The following is a 14145-nucleotide window of genomic DNA, read 5'->3' as shown; positions in this document are numbered from 1 at the left end:
AATGTAATGATTATGCAGGGAACAGGGAAAGGATATTCCCCAAACACTACCTGGAAATGTTGGAGATTGAACTAAGGACTTTCTACATGCATTCTCTGCCCCTGGGCTACAACCCCTCTGAAAAGGGCTCGACAACCAATAATGGTTGTAGGAGAAGGATTTCTATGACATTTCACATTTTGTGAGCTGGAGAATAAAAGCGTGGAAGAAAGAGAGAGACAGAGAGAGACGTCCCCTCACAAATCTATAGAGGAGGATAGAGGAGGTGGTTACGGAAGAGGTGAAGGGGCTGAAAGCGGGAGAAAAAGGGGAGGAGTTGGAAAAGAAGAAGGGGGTAGATGTGTTCCTGACGATGGAGGAGGGAGACAAATCAGGGGAGACGAAAAAGGTGGTAAGTTTTGGAAGATGAGTGGCATCTGAGAGTATTTAAAATATCACAGAAGAAAGAGATAAGAGATGGGAGGCATGAGAGCCTAGTGAAAAGAGGGCGATGTAAAAATACCTATAGAAGGTATAGGGCCAGAAGAATGGACTGTGTTGGTGTACCCTCGAGGCCGGGGTCCTTGGAGGAAGGTAATCCGTCTGGGACCTCTCCAGCCGAATCAGAAGCCACCTGAGGGAGACTGGTCTCATCACCCCTGTTGCGGGACTATATGCACAGTGAGGAGTGGATGTTTGTGAAAAATGACCGATCAGGAAAGATTCGGGCACTCTCCCTGTTGAGGAAAGAAAGCTATGGAGGAAGTTTACCTTTACCATGGACAGATTTTCCTGTAGACTTTGGTCACGTTGACCCTATAGAAGTTATTGTTGAGACACCTAAGAGTTCTGTTAATAAGGAGTTTGCTGTTAAAGAAACGCCTCTCCTATCATTTTCCTCCAAAACTAAGGAACTGTCAGATGCTGTTAATGAACCCTATCAACATTCTGCAACCTACATATAACCCATAAGCAAATTAAAACATGTTTGAGTAATCTGTCCTTTCTCACCACATTACTCATAAATATATTCAAACGTACCCATAAACTCAAATATAAATTGAAGAAAAAAATATGATCTGTCACAGAAATCCTCCCCCTAGATATCACAATGGAACATCAGATAAAGGCTGTTAAATTGGGCCTGTAGTGCCTACAAATTTCAGCGCTGAAAGCAATTTTTAAAAAATCATGTTTAAGCAGAATGCATATTTCAAGTAGTGGTCATTTATGAATTAATGTCCTTCATTACTAATTCATGAAGGTGCAGGAACACTGTTTTGTTCTGCACTGAGCTATTGGTGCCTACATGATTATAAGGGCATGTTTCTTAGTCAACAGCCTATTTCTGAGAAACTGGCTTTTTAAAAAATAAATATCAGAAATAAGGAGGTGGGAATATCAATTTAATTAATCCATTAAATATGTGACCAAAATCTTAAACGATCTTCCACTTACTTCCACAAGAATAAGTCTTTTGTCATTTCCCATGCATTCTCCAACCATCTGAAGACCGGCATATTTGCTTGCTCTTAACAAAAACTCTTGGAAGACAGCTGGCTGGCTCTGATAAGGAAGCATCTGAAAATGGGGTTCTAAACAGAAGAGCTCATTTTGCAATATATACTATATAACCTTATATATATGAATGTGAAAGTTCAGTTTTCTAGAAGCTTTCCGTTTTGAATTCTATGCTTTAGAGCAATTTTCATTATCACTGTTTGCTAACTAGACAGCAAGATAGCAAGGCCAAAATCTGCTAGACATGTAGATTACACTACTAGATAGGCTGCAAAAGTATGTCTTATCTCTAAGCAGGCAGAATTGATCCTTATGTTCTATATTTCTCCATCAGCAGCAAGAAAAAATCCATTACAGAATACAAGCTACAGCTTGTCTGAAAGATCAGATTATCCTTAACTGTGTTTCTACTCAGCATTCAAGTGCTTAATCATTGTGCAAGGCAGTAACCAGTACAGAAAAAGAGGCTTACATTTTGCTTCCAAGCCTAAGAACTATGGGACACAGGAGCTAATTAAATACATCTTTTTTAAAATTAAAAAAACAAACAATAGCAAGAATTCTATTATTTAGCACCTTCATAAATCGCAATAGTGAATTGCTACCGGTTAAGGAGTTGCTGCTGATATTCCTCAAAGTGTGTCAGCAAGGCATGTAATTAGGAATACAAGTGATGAGTCATTAACTAGTGGCCATTCAACACTGTAATTTACACTATGCAATTATGCCACTATGAACAGAATTCTGGCCTTTTGGCAGAACACTCGCCTTTGTAACACAGTTGAAACCACCAATCATGGAAAGCATCAATCCATTATCTGCCAATTAATATAAAGAGATGACAATTCGATCCTAAATACACTGTGTTTGTTAGCATTTGTTCCTGGTTGGTAGAAACAAGGCAATGCCAACTCATAGTTCATGGATTTGGCTTTTCCTGAAGCACAGGAGGAAAGAGAAAATACAAATAGGAGACTTGTTGCAGCTTGTTCCTGTAATGCTGAAACCACTTAGCACAATATACAAACTGGACCAGTAACTGCAATAATGAAATCTGTCCAGTTAGGTCTACATGTTTTGAAGTATTTGAGGCTTGTGTTTCAAGTAGCTGCCTAACTGTCCCTTCTCGTTGTTGCTTCATATATCAACTTTGAACTGCTGATACAGTACAGGTTACAAAAAGGAGTCTGTTGTAGAAGATTATCCAGCACATCTAAAGGAGCAGGCTGCGTTAGAATTGGTTAAGTAGAAGTGAGTCCTATTAACTTCAATAGAACTTTCTCTGATGGGCTTCAGATCACAATCAAAAACATTCAAACTACTCAGGGTTTTTTGGAAGTTATTGAATTTTTTCTGTTAATTTTACCATGGTGGAAAGCATCTTGATCACCATCCTTCTTGAAGTCTAGAGGAACAGGATTTATCCATTCTTGCACTTGAATGCCAAGGTCCTTGGCTACTATGTCCAAAGTTGCAGATTTCCCACATCCTGGAGGACCAGTTAATAATAAAATAGAGCCTCCCTACAAGAAGACATGGCATAATCAGAAATACATTGCCAATGATTCAAAATGTCACTACAGTTAAATAAACATATGATCAGTTGTCTACTGGATAATGACAAACACTGAAGGGAAGTATAGGACAAAGCAGAAATAAAAAGCTTATTACCGGTAAGTTCTATCATTATTAAGAAAATGAGAGAAAAAAAAAGGAAAAGTTGGATTGAATAAAATCAACAATGCATGTGGGAAAAGAAAACAGGTAGCAGTGGTGTTTTGCAAATGCCTCAGCAAATATCCAAGCAGAATCATGGATAGACTCAATTTTCTTCTGTGCAGGTTACTGCACTGGTCTGCTGGTAAGATTTAGCACAGTAAGTTTTTTTTTAAAAAAAATACTGCAGCAAAATTAAATATAATGTGAAAAATTTGCTCCTCCCCATTTCTGACAAAGAGCTACCAAAATAATAGCTGTTGCAACTTTAATAAGTAAGAATCTATTGACTTTAAGTTACACTTGAAGTTACTATCAAGTAATCTGGTAAATGAATTCTACCTGTTTAGGATGCTTTTGAAACATGTGCCCTTTTAACCATGCTTCAACTTCTTCAATTTTCTTTCTGTGGGTCGCAAGCTCATTCTGGTAAACAAAGAGATTTAGAAATGTACATATAAGACACATATAGCAAAATATTTGTATACTAAAATGTAACATGAAATTCTACTGAGAGTATTCATTCAGCAAGTTCTTAGTGTTTGTGGTAGAAGTTAAAGACATACTAGTAAGCAAAATAACCAGCTGTATTTTCCTTTGTTTTTAGTATGTAATTTGTGCCAGAAAGCCTGTCATGCTTTGAGCTATTTTACACTGAACCCTAGCCTACCACCCAGACTTCTGGGCCATTAATTGGAAATTGATCCAGATTAGGTTCCTTCAGATCCAATCCAAGGTCTCTTTGTAGCCCACCCTTGAAAAACATTTCTCACAGGGCCCCATGGATTTGAAATGAACAAGGTTCCAAATCCACTTAGAAGCCTTAACATGCACCTCACACAGTTTTGCTTTATGAATATCACTATGTAAAATTTTTCAGGCCAGTATTCTGTTGAAATGTCTCCACTTTTTAAACAGTTATGCATGCGGTTTGGAGCATTTGGCAGTGTCTAGCACCCCATCAAATGCTGCAAAGTGCTATGTGATTACAACTGTGTACGTGGATATGGAAGCAGAATACTGGTCTTCCTAAATTATCTGTTTCTTTCCCTTTTCCTTTGTCATTTCAAGAAGGAATGTAAGGATCAGCCTTATATCAAGTCAGACCATGTCAATCTAGCTTGGTATGGTCAGTTCTGAGTTGGTAGTGGCTCTCCAGATCTCAGGCAGGATTTGTTCCTAATCCTTCCTGTACACCCATTCATTTATTTTATATAAACCCTGTCTTTTCCCTCCAGTACAGGCATACAAAGCTTTCCAAAATATTTATAAGACAAGTATTAAGACAATAAAATCTACAATAAAGTACAATATATAAAATAATTAAGCCCATTACATATTGCACCTATTGAGTTAAAAATATGAAATTATCTTCAAATTGTGGCCTCCTTGGCAGAACAGGTCCTGCTTAGCTTTCCAAATTGCACAACATTATGTACTGTGTGCCATAACATTGATTCCAACTTATGGTAACACTTTTTGGGGAGGGATTGAAGGAGAGGATACACAAAAGTTGTTTGTTCTCTTCTTCTGGTGGTATCCTATGTAGCTTGCCCATGACTACACAAGTTGGCTGTGCTCCCAAGAGGCACAGTGAGGAATTAAATTCCCCACCTCTGGCTCCACAGTCAGATAGCTAAACCACTGAGCTATCCAGCCAGCTTTAGGATGATAAGGTGGTATTTTCAAAAAAGATATAGAAACCTAAAAGCTGCTTTATACTAAGCAAGACCATTATTGTTAACAGGTCCCTCACATTTCAAGTAAGATTGTTTTCTGAACCTCTCTGCAGATCATGAATGGTTTCCAACTGAGGGCTAACCCAGTCCAACCATAAGAACCTTTGGAAATCAGACAGTATTAACTTTCTTTAGAATAGTACGGCAATTCTTTGTTTTTCTTGTTTAATTAATACATTCCAAAATTACTTTTTACCTGAGTTTTGGGTTTGTAATTATCGACCCATGGTTCAGTCGGGTTATGATTTTGTTTGGAGGGCTTATAACTCTCATCTATAGGAAGTGGTTTATTTTTCTTCCTCTTACTCTTGCAAGTTTCTACGGGAAGGGAATGTTCTTTCCTCTTCTGACAGTGGTAGGTATCTGTAGTTGACTTCGTATGAAGAATGCTAGATGATGCACTTGTACTCTTAGAGAAATCAGTAAATGATGGCTTCACCCAGTCAGACACCTGACAAAATGTAAGTATGGAAAAGTTACTTAATGGTACTAATTTTTAATTCTAAAACTAATAAATATTTTACCACCATTTGTCTTTACAGTAGACTAGTGTGAAACGTTAATATTCCTTTGCAATGATAATAGAGTGCTTATATTAGTTCGATCACGTTGGAATACAAAGACTGATACAGTGGACCCTCGACTTACAGACAGCTCGACTGACAGACTTTTCGAGTTACAGACTTCTCTGGCCACAAAATTTAGGTTCGACTTGCAGCCTGAGAATCGACCTACAGACCAGAAAAAAACTAAAACGGAACAAAAATGGCCGGTTACAGGATTAATTGGTTTTCAATGCATTGTAGATCAATGGAGACTCAACCTACAGACTTTTCGACCTGCAGTCACTGTTCCAATATGGATTAATTCCGTAAGCAGAGGGTCCACTTGTATCCAATAGTATCTTGCAACCAGAATAAGCTCAGCAAATTTATGGGGATTTGGTGAGTCAACTTCTACTCATTAAATGGGCCTACTCTAGTTGCAACTTATTACTGGATTTCAACCATTATCTATTAATGAACACAAAAAATTAGAAACATGGAAAGTATACACAAAACAGACATGAATGAAATTATTTATGGCCATTTACTTGTATCTTGCCTTGCTCCCAGTGCAGAGATCAAATACAGCTTACAAAATTTATTTTTTGAAAAAGGTTGCTCAGATTGTGCAATTAATGCTATCATTGTTACATGTGTAATTGCAACTACTAACTTACATTAAAACATTTCAAGAGCTCAATATGCAGCATCCCCCATTAAAAGGTCTTTTCTCCACAGCCTCTTCATTGACCAAAAGCCAGAAGAGAAAGGTCTCTGCCTGTAAAGGGCAGACCAGCAGAGAAGAGTCCTCCCATGAAAAGGATTTGCATAGTCTGGGTGTAGCAATGAAGAAAACATCACTGGTGTCCTCATGAGAGTGTTAGTAGGACAGCCTCCCAGTTAAAATTTGAGAAGGTGCATATAGTGAAATATATTTGTTTAGAATGAGTACATGAATTCATTCATTCATTCAACATGTTCCTTTTTTACTCATTTATTGGGAAAGTAGACATCCTATATTCAAGAATAATTTTTCCATTAATGCTGCTTACAGTACATGCCTACTGAAGTCTACTCAAAAGTTCCACTGAGGTCTGTGAGACTTAAAAAGTGAGTATAAATTGCAGCCTTTGCCTTAAAAAATTAACAGTAATGTCTAAGCTATAGTAGGCTGGTCTCAAGTTTAATGAAAACAAGAACAACAGTACTTCACTGCACAGGCATAACTCCTGCAAAAGAATGAGAGAATCTTTGTTAATAATTTAAAGTTGCAAACACCCACTTTAGCTGGAGCTATATTTCTTTTGGAAGACTTTTTGACATCATCAACCTCTGTAGTTTCCATTCGAAGCAGATGACTGGCAGTCCTCTAAATTACTGTATGTCACCTGAAAAAGTGTGAAAATATGCACTTAAAGAATGTTTTCAGGGTAAGAGTTTTAGCACATATAAGCCAACAAGCCAATTAATAATTACTAAAGAGTATCTGGTCCACTGGGTTGCACTGTTGTTTCCCTCTTGTCCATAATGCTGCAATTCTAACTCTCTCCCATCAGACTTTAAAGGTGGGGGGACCAAGAATAACATTTACAAAGAGTTCATAGCACTGCCATGGTTCAGTTTGTCTGAGCTGCAGGAACATCTCTTAATTATTCTGCTGTTGCTGTTTTCTAATTACTAGAAAGGGTTGTGCAATTATTAGAGTGTTGATTTGCAATGCAATGCAGCTTGATGGTGCCTGTATGTGAGATCTTTCAAAGATCCATGTTTCAGTCAATGTAGTTCTCCACACATTTGGAGGCAACTGCCATAAGCTAATGGAAACTGTGTAGCTTGGTCAACCAAACTTCAGATTGCATCTGTATATATACTCTTATTGTGGCCCAAGCTACACATCATGGTATACATAATTTTTAAAGTGTGCTCAAACTTTCCATTTTTGCCCTTGTATAGGCCTTGATTCAGAACCTATGTCAGTTTCCTGGAGAATGAAAAGACCTTTCTGCAGCTAATTACCCCTATAGGTTTTATGTTTACGAATAAAACAACAATGAACTCAGAAGTGCACTGAGACAGTATGATTGTGGCAGTGATTCATCAATTAATATTTGACTCAACAAATATTTAAAGGTAGGATACCAGTTACATGAGAGAAGAGTTGATGCAGTTGGACACAATGCTAACCTTAAATACTGTGGCAATATTTAGGAGTATGACAATAGAGTAGACAATGATAAGTTTTTACCCAAAACCTTTAGAATGGATCACTATGCAGTTATAGAGTCAGTATGTGCAGACACTTTAGGGCCACTAATCAAGTATATTGAAAAATAACGGTCTCTGGGAGATACAGACAAGATAGAGTAGCAGGAGCTACTATAAGAAGAGCAAACGGGACCTCATTGGAAAAGAGAGATGTTTTCCAAAAATACAGCAAAAACCACCATGTTCAAAAATTATTATCCTGTCCCACCAAATTGCACAATATAAAAAGCACATACAAGTTTGTCCAATTGCCCTCAAGTATAGGCATGGTACTACTTGATGTCTTCAAAGATAAATATTGGTTAACATCCACCCCTAAATTGGTGTGAGGTATGAGGATGATGGAAAGCACGAGGAAAGTTCATGCTCCTTCAGGCTTCTCTTTCCTGTGACACAGTATCAACTCCTCTCTGCAAACCACGAGGTGGGTGTGTGTGGAAGAGCAGCCGAATGCTCCTATGAGATAGAGAAGCGGTGGAGCCGAGGGACGAGGTGAAGGAAAGCGCAGCCTCTACCTGTCACCTTAAGCGTAGTTTACAGGGAGGGACCCGAGTGAGCCAAACGGGACCTCACTGGAAAAGGACATTCATAGAATTACATTGCGGCTAAAGCGAAGTCTGCCTGGCCGGCATGGAACGGTACGAGACCGCGAGAAAGAGCAGCTTTATCCAGCCTAACTCCTTGCCTAGCCCAGCCAGGCTCTCCCTCGCACTGCGCCCATCACCGGGGACCTGGCCCGGCCTCACTACTTTCGCCCCGTATCCCAATCCCGGGCACTCCTTCCCTCTCCCCTCCCTTCCCTTCCCTTACTTCGGCCACCTCCATTCGGACCGGGGGCCTCTCACACGCCTTGGCGCTTAGCTGTCCCGGAGCGCCCGTCTCCCTGCCTGCGCCCACTCGCCTTTAACTCACGTAGCCAAACACCAGCCTTGCCTACGAAGGTGGGACAAAGCGACAAGAAGCTTGAGGTTATTATTTTTATTCACCTCCCCACACTCTGCCCGTCTAGTTCGGAAGAGCAAGAAAGGGGGAAAAGCGATTGTGACGCTATCAGTGTGCGCCTACCAGGGGAGGGCTGGTAAAGGTCCCCGGCCAGGATTGATCCATGTGGTCTTCCAGGGAGCTGGTGAAACGCTGAAAGACGCCGCAGAGCCAATATGAGAAGACCCAATCTTTTGATCACAGGTAAGAGCAAAACCCAGATTGTGGCATCACGACAGGAGAGACGGCGTTAAGTACTAGTGAGTAAGAGCTGTGATCGGTTGTAGCAGACGCTGTTACCGGGAAGTTAAGTAACTAGCACGGAATTTGAAAAAGGCATTAGCTCTGTGAAAGAGCAGCATCCCGCAAGCAGAAGTTATTCGGTTCACTCTTTCATCTTTTCGGTTTCTAATCTCTTATGTATAACTCTGGAAAAGATCCTTCTGTTTAACCCCAAAGTGCCTAGTCTTGTGCTAGATAAATCAGGGGCATGGCATAATGGATGATTGTTTTATACGTTTCACACGACTCTATTCTAGTCGGTGTCATTTCATTGGAAGCATCATAATTAAGGTCTAATCTGTACCCCAAAAAAAGGCACATGATAGAATAGATTGGACCTGATGGGGTGCAGAATCCAGTTTTGAATGTTTCTCCATGATAATTTTGAATACAGTGCAAACAATAAACTAGCTGACCCTTTATCTGTGTAATATGTTTGAATATGCAGGAGATTTTAATACAACTAGTGATTTTAAAAGGGATACATCAGTTTGCATTTGGAAGTGGTGCAGCCCACTCCACAACACTCTTCAATTTCTCTTCTGCAATATGTGTGGTTCTTTTTCAACACAATGAGGCTAGAGTGATACAGCTTTTAAGGGGCAAAAGGTATGTATTTTAAATGGTTAGTCTTCATTTCCTCTTCTTGAATTAGCCATGTTGTATGATCCTTTCAGAGTCTAAAGAATTATACTTTGGACTAATGTTTCCAGAATTCCTCAGTCGGTGTAATGATTAGCTATGGAGAATTTAGGCAGCTTTATTCCAAAGAAATAACTTTTCCAAACTGTAGTATTATTGCTGTTCTTGGTATATGTGTCTTTGTAGGTACTCCAGGTGTTGGGAAAACTACACTAGGCAAAGAAATTGCTGCAAGAACAGATTTGACTTACATCAACGTGGGTGATTTGGCTAAAGCAGGCAAGTTTTTGTTTCATAGCATATTCAGTTTGGTGTGCAATTTATATTCAAAAAAATGAACAGACAATGTGGTCTTCCTATATGGTAAACAACATTATACAGTACAATATTGGTAGTTATTTCACCTGACTGAAGTATATGCTTGTTTATAGCTGCTTTGAAGTTTAATGAAAGGTGTATTCTGTCTGCTGCTTTTGTTGAAATTACAAAATAACATTTTGAGCAATGTTCTAAGATTAATTCCTTTGTAGTGATCATTTGAAAGTCAACACATTATTACAATTGAAAACAAACTAAAGATGCTGATATGATCTTCATACAAAATATATTGTACGAAATAGCATTTGACAAAAACCAAATAGGATGAAATTTTTCTGTTCTGTCAAATGGAAATATGTATCAATCACCTCCTTCGTGAAATGAAGCCATGTAAACACTAGGTACAGAGCGATCCTAAACATATTTATTTTATAGTAAACTAATACACTAATTTCAGTGAGAATTAACAGGTAGTCACTTTGTTTAGGCCTGCTGCCCTAGCCTATATAAGTATGGTAGCTTGTGTGTCTTTGGAAAGAGGCTGTTCTATATTAATAACCAACTTGGGGGAAGTTTGTTGAGTGCAGGTCCATTGTTGTGACCCAAGCATGGGCAACTTCTGGTCCTCCAGATTTTTTTTTAGTTTGTACCTACCACAGTTGTTCACCGTTTGATGTGCTTGTTAGAACTGACGGGAGCCAGTGTTGCTGCTCATTTGGTTCCGGTTGCAGCTGGAACCCTGCATGCGTGGGGTGGGATCCCCACCCAACACTAGAGGAAAATCAGACAGAGCATTGGCCACGGTTGCCCACCCCTGCTTAACATGCAGGTGCTTATTTATTTTAAGGACATCCAACAATCCACTTTCCTGCCCTGCACCTTCAGTAAACAACAACTACTACTAAAAGCAGGGCTACAGCCATTCATATGAGCCTGAGCAAAAGCAGTTTCTTGCCTGCCTTAAGGTGTTCAAGTGCATGTTTGTTGACCACTTAAGGCACGTTTCAGGTACACTGAGGACCATGGAGGTTTGGTGAGCTGTTTGAAGAGGCAGTTGATATAAATCTGTTTTCAGTGGTTTGATAATTTTCTCTCTTTTTTTTTAGGTAATTGTAGGCAAATTTTATTTGTGTGGAAATATATTGTTTTAAAAAAATCAGATTGATTACGTGCAATATGTTGGTTTTCAGTACTTAAAAAGTATAATTGGAGAAGCCACATATCTCCTTTTCCAATTGATTATTTTTACTGTACTGTATTCTTTTTCTCTTAAGTTCTTATTACCAACTGCTGAACAACATTTTAAATACACATCAGTTAAAAAGATACATTTTAGGGTTCAGCATGTCATATGGTTTACACAGAGGTTCAAGAGACTTCCAGTATATTATTCCAAATATCCCCATGCATATTTCATGCATTCATTGTATTATTCCCATATGACTGGAAATAAATAATAAATGGAAGCCAAAGTGAGATAAAAATATTAAAATCTGTATTGCTGTTTCCATTCCTTGCTTCTTTTGTTAATCTTTCAAGTAAAACAAGACCCTATACTCTTTTGCATCATCAATTCAAGGGAAGATCTATTGTATCTTTCCAGTGCTTTGCTGTTTCTTGATGTACAGAAAGAAATGTGACAAGAGTGTTATGTAAATTTTAGCATTCTCCAAAAGAAATATATTTAACAAGGCTAAAGACTGATTTAATTAAAATTGTTCATTTCTTATATTTTCTGTTACATATGTACCAACAACCAGAATGAATTAATCTATATGCTTGGCCATGACATATTTGAGTGTGATCCTACAGCATTAATTTTCAGTTTCTTCCAAATTATGCAGGAACACTGTATGAAGGCTTTGATGAAGAATATGAGTGTGATCCTATAGCATTAATTTTCAATTTCTTCCAAATTATGCAGGAACACTGTATGAAGGCTTTGATGAAGAATATGAATGCCCAATTTTGGATGAAGATAGAGTGAGTTTAAGTTTAAAGTTTAACACAGTTGTGAGTTTTGTTTTGTTGCCAATGACCATTGCCAATAACCACTATTTCCTTTGTTTAATTTCTCCTCTAGGTAATTGATGAAATTGAAGATAAGATGAGTAATGGTGGTGTTATAGTTGATTATCACAGCTGTGACTTCTTTCCTGAACGCTGGTTTGACATCGTATTTGTGCTTCGCACTGAAAATTCATTCCTTTATGACAGACTGGAAAGCAGGTAAATCAGTGCTGCAAATTAAATACCACCAAGATTCAAATTCAGACAAAACCTCTCCTAGATACACAACTTCTGATTTTATTTAGACTTTAGAATGTTATAATTTAAAAGGAATCTGTTGCATTGTTCATTATCTCTCCATCATCAGGTTGCTATTATTGGTACAGTTGCTTTGAAAAGTTGTACAGTGGTGCCCTGCATGATGACGATAATCTGTCCCAGGAAAATAGCTGTTTAGCGAAATCGTTGTCATGCGAAAACCCTTTCCCCATTGGAATGCATTGAAACCCAGTTTAATGTGTTCCAATTGAGAAAATACCTCCTTGTCCAGCGAAGATTGCCCATAGGGAAGCCATTTTGCGAGCGCCGATCAGCTGTAAAAATGGCTGCCCTGCTAAGCATGGGTTCCGAAAACAGGGCAGCCATTTTGCAAAGCCAAAAAAATTTTCGTCTTGCGAACAAAAGGTTCGCGAAGCATGGACCTAATCGACGTCCAGCAAAAATCCCCCATAGGAATTACTGTTTTGCAAATTGCTACAGCGATAGCAAAAAGTCATCGTCATGCGGATTCATCATTCAGTGGGGTCATCGTTTAGCGAGGTACCACTGTACATTACTAGCTTGTTCTGATCTGTTTTAGGAATGCACCTTTGGGGTTGGGGTGGACTTCCATATCCCTTGATTTTTTGAATAATTCCCCAGGCAGAATTCTGGGAGTTTCTGTCCAGGGACACTTAACATTTTGCTTACTTGGAACTAGGCCCTAGAGTGGTGGTTGAGCAGGGAGGAGCCAGTTTCTCCTCTTCTAGCATATTGTAAAGAACCAGGTAAGTAATAATGGGGCCAAACCTGTCAAATACTTACCTTTCTTCTCAGACTTAATAAGAAAATGGCATCAAACTGGAAACATTCTTGTTTCACTTATGTAACGTACCTAAATATCTTTTTATACATAAGAAGTAACTTTGTAAATTTTACTTGTGTTTGTTGACAAAAAATAAAGTATCTACAGGCAACTACATTATTTTTAACAATTTAATCTCAAGCTCTTTTTATTTATATGTAAAAAGTGCTCCAAATTGATCTAAGTGCTTTTTTCTCTCTTGTTTTGGCCTAGAGGTTACAAAGGAAAAAAGCTTCAAGACAATATTCAGTGTGAAATTTTCCAGACTGCTTATGAAGAGGCCATGTCATCTTATAAGGAAGAAATAGTACATCAGTTGTCCAGCAACACACCAGAGGACATGGAACGAAATTTAGATCAAATCATACAGTGGATTGAACAGTGGATAAAAGACAACAACTAAATTTCTGATATACAAAAGCAGAACAGTTAAAAAAATTATTCAAGGAGGTTGATGGGTTTTTGTATAGTAAACTGCACTTGCTATTTCAGACTGAGAAACAACAGTCGTTTCCTTTCTGAGAAAATAAGAAAACTGAAAAGGTGTTGAAGGTTCAGCAAACTTTGCAGTGCTCATTTCGGGTGGACTAATGTAAGTGCAGAAATCAGATATTAGTTACAGACTCAGGAAATAAGAACCTGAAATTTTGTTTGGAAATTCTGTTTGTTCTTCTAAGGGGGATGTTCTTCAGCCTTTCAAATGAATGATCTGGCTGCTGTGGATGCCAAGACTTCACTTCCTGTCTAACATTTTTTAAATGTTCTGGATTGTTTTAAGAACTAGTTCTAAACAGAGGAGCCAAAGGCATTAATATGTGAAGATAATCCAGATTAAATTACTGACATACCAAATTACTGATTTGCACATGTATTTTCTAGTTAAAAGCAACTCTAGGCAACTGTTGTGAGCAAAAATTGTTGGAAGCATAGCTCTTGCTTCATTTAGAATTGTGTTCACGAAAGTTTTGTTAATATATTTTCAGATAACACTTTTTGTTAATTATATAAAATTTTGTGATGTGAA

At 38.3% G+C, this 14145-nt stretch overlaps 2 protein-coding genes across 3 annotated transcripts in view; one reads left to right on the top strand and one right to left on the bottom strand.

Annotated features, from left to right (window-relative positions):
• Positions 1–8792, bottom strand: part of RAD17 (RAD17 checkpoint clamp loader component) — a 23186-nt gene extending 14394 nt beyond the window's left edge. Inside the window, exons 1-6 of one of the 2 annotated variants that reach the window (XM_072992616.2) lie at positions 8576–8792; positions 6783–6888; positions 5152–5406; positions 3559–3642; positions 2867–3023; positions 1438–1574 (exon numbers count right to left, since the gene is read on the bottom strand). In XM_072992616.2, coding sequence (XP_072848717.2) covers positions 1438–1574; positions 2867–3023; positions 3559–3642; positions 5152–5406; positions 6783–6845 — 696 coding nt within the window. In that variant the 5' untranslated portion in view covers positions 6846–6888; positions 8576–8792. Of the gene's footprint in view, positions 1–1437; positions 1575–2866; positions 3024–3558; positions 3643–5151; positions 5407–6782; positions 6889–8001; positions 8021–8575 lie in introns of those variants that run through there. The other variant, XM_078386407.1, reaches the window with a different exon arrangement.
• On the top strand, positions 8675–14145 carry AK6 (adenylate kinase 6). The gene is made up of 5 exons (XM_072992618.2): positions 8675–8950; positions 9857–9949; positions 11913–11971; positions 12072–12217; positions 13335–14145. Exons 1-5 carry the CDS (start codon positions 8923–8925, stop codon positions 13522–13524), a joined length of 516 nt encoding a protein of 171 aa, XP_072848719.1. The 5' UTR covers positions 8675–8922; the 3' UTR covers positions 13525–14145.

This window comes from Pogona vitticeps, chromosome 2, assembly GCF_051106095.1.
Source record: "Pogona vitticeps strain Pit_001003342236 chromosome 2, PviZW2.1, whole genome shotgun sequence".
Classification (NCBI taxonomy): Eukaryota; Metazoa; Chordata; class Lepidosauria; order Squamata; family Agamidae; genus Pogona; species Pogona vitticeps.
Note: the sequence above shows the minus strand (reverse complement) of the source record. Positions and strands in the feature narration are given on the sequence as shown.

What these genes read in the sequence shown, in the direction of transcription:
- AK6 (XM_072992618.2), top strand. Translation starts at nt 8,923, where the DNA reads ATGAGAAGACCCAATCTTTTGATCACAG. An exon ending in ACCCAATCTTTTGATCACAG is followed by an intron (nt 8,951 to 9,856) that starts GTAAGAGCAAAA and finishes GTGTCTTTGTAG; the next exon opens with GTACTCCAGGTGTTGGGAAA. An exon ending in TATGACAGACTGGAAAGCAG is followed by an intron (nt 12,218 to 13,334) that starts GTAAATCAGTGC and finishes GTTTTGGCCTAG; the next exon opens with AGGTTACAAAGGAAAAAAGC.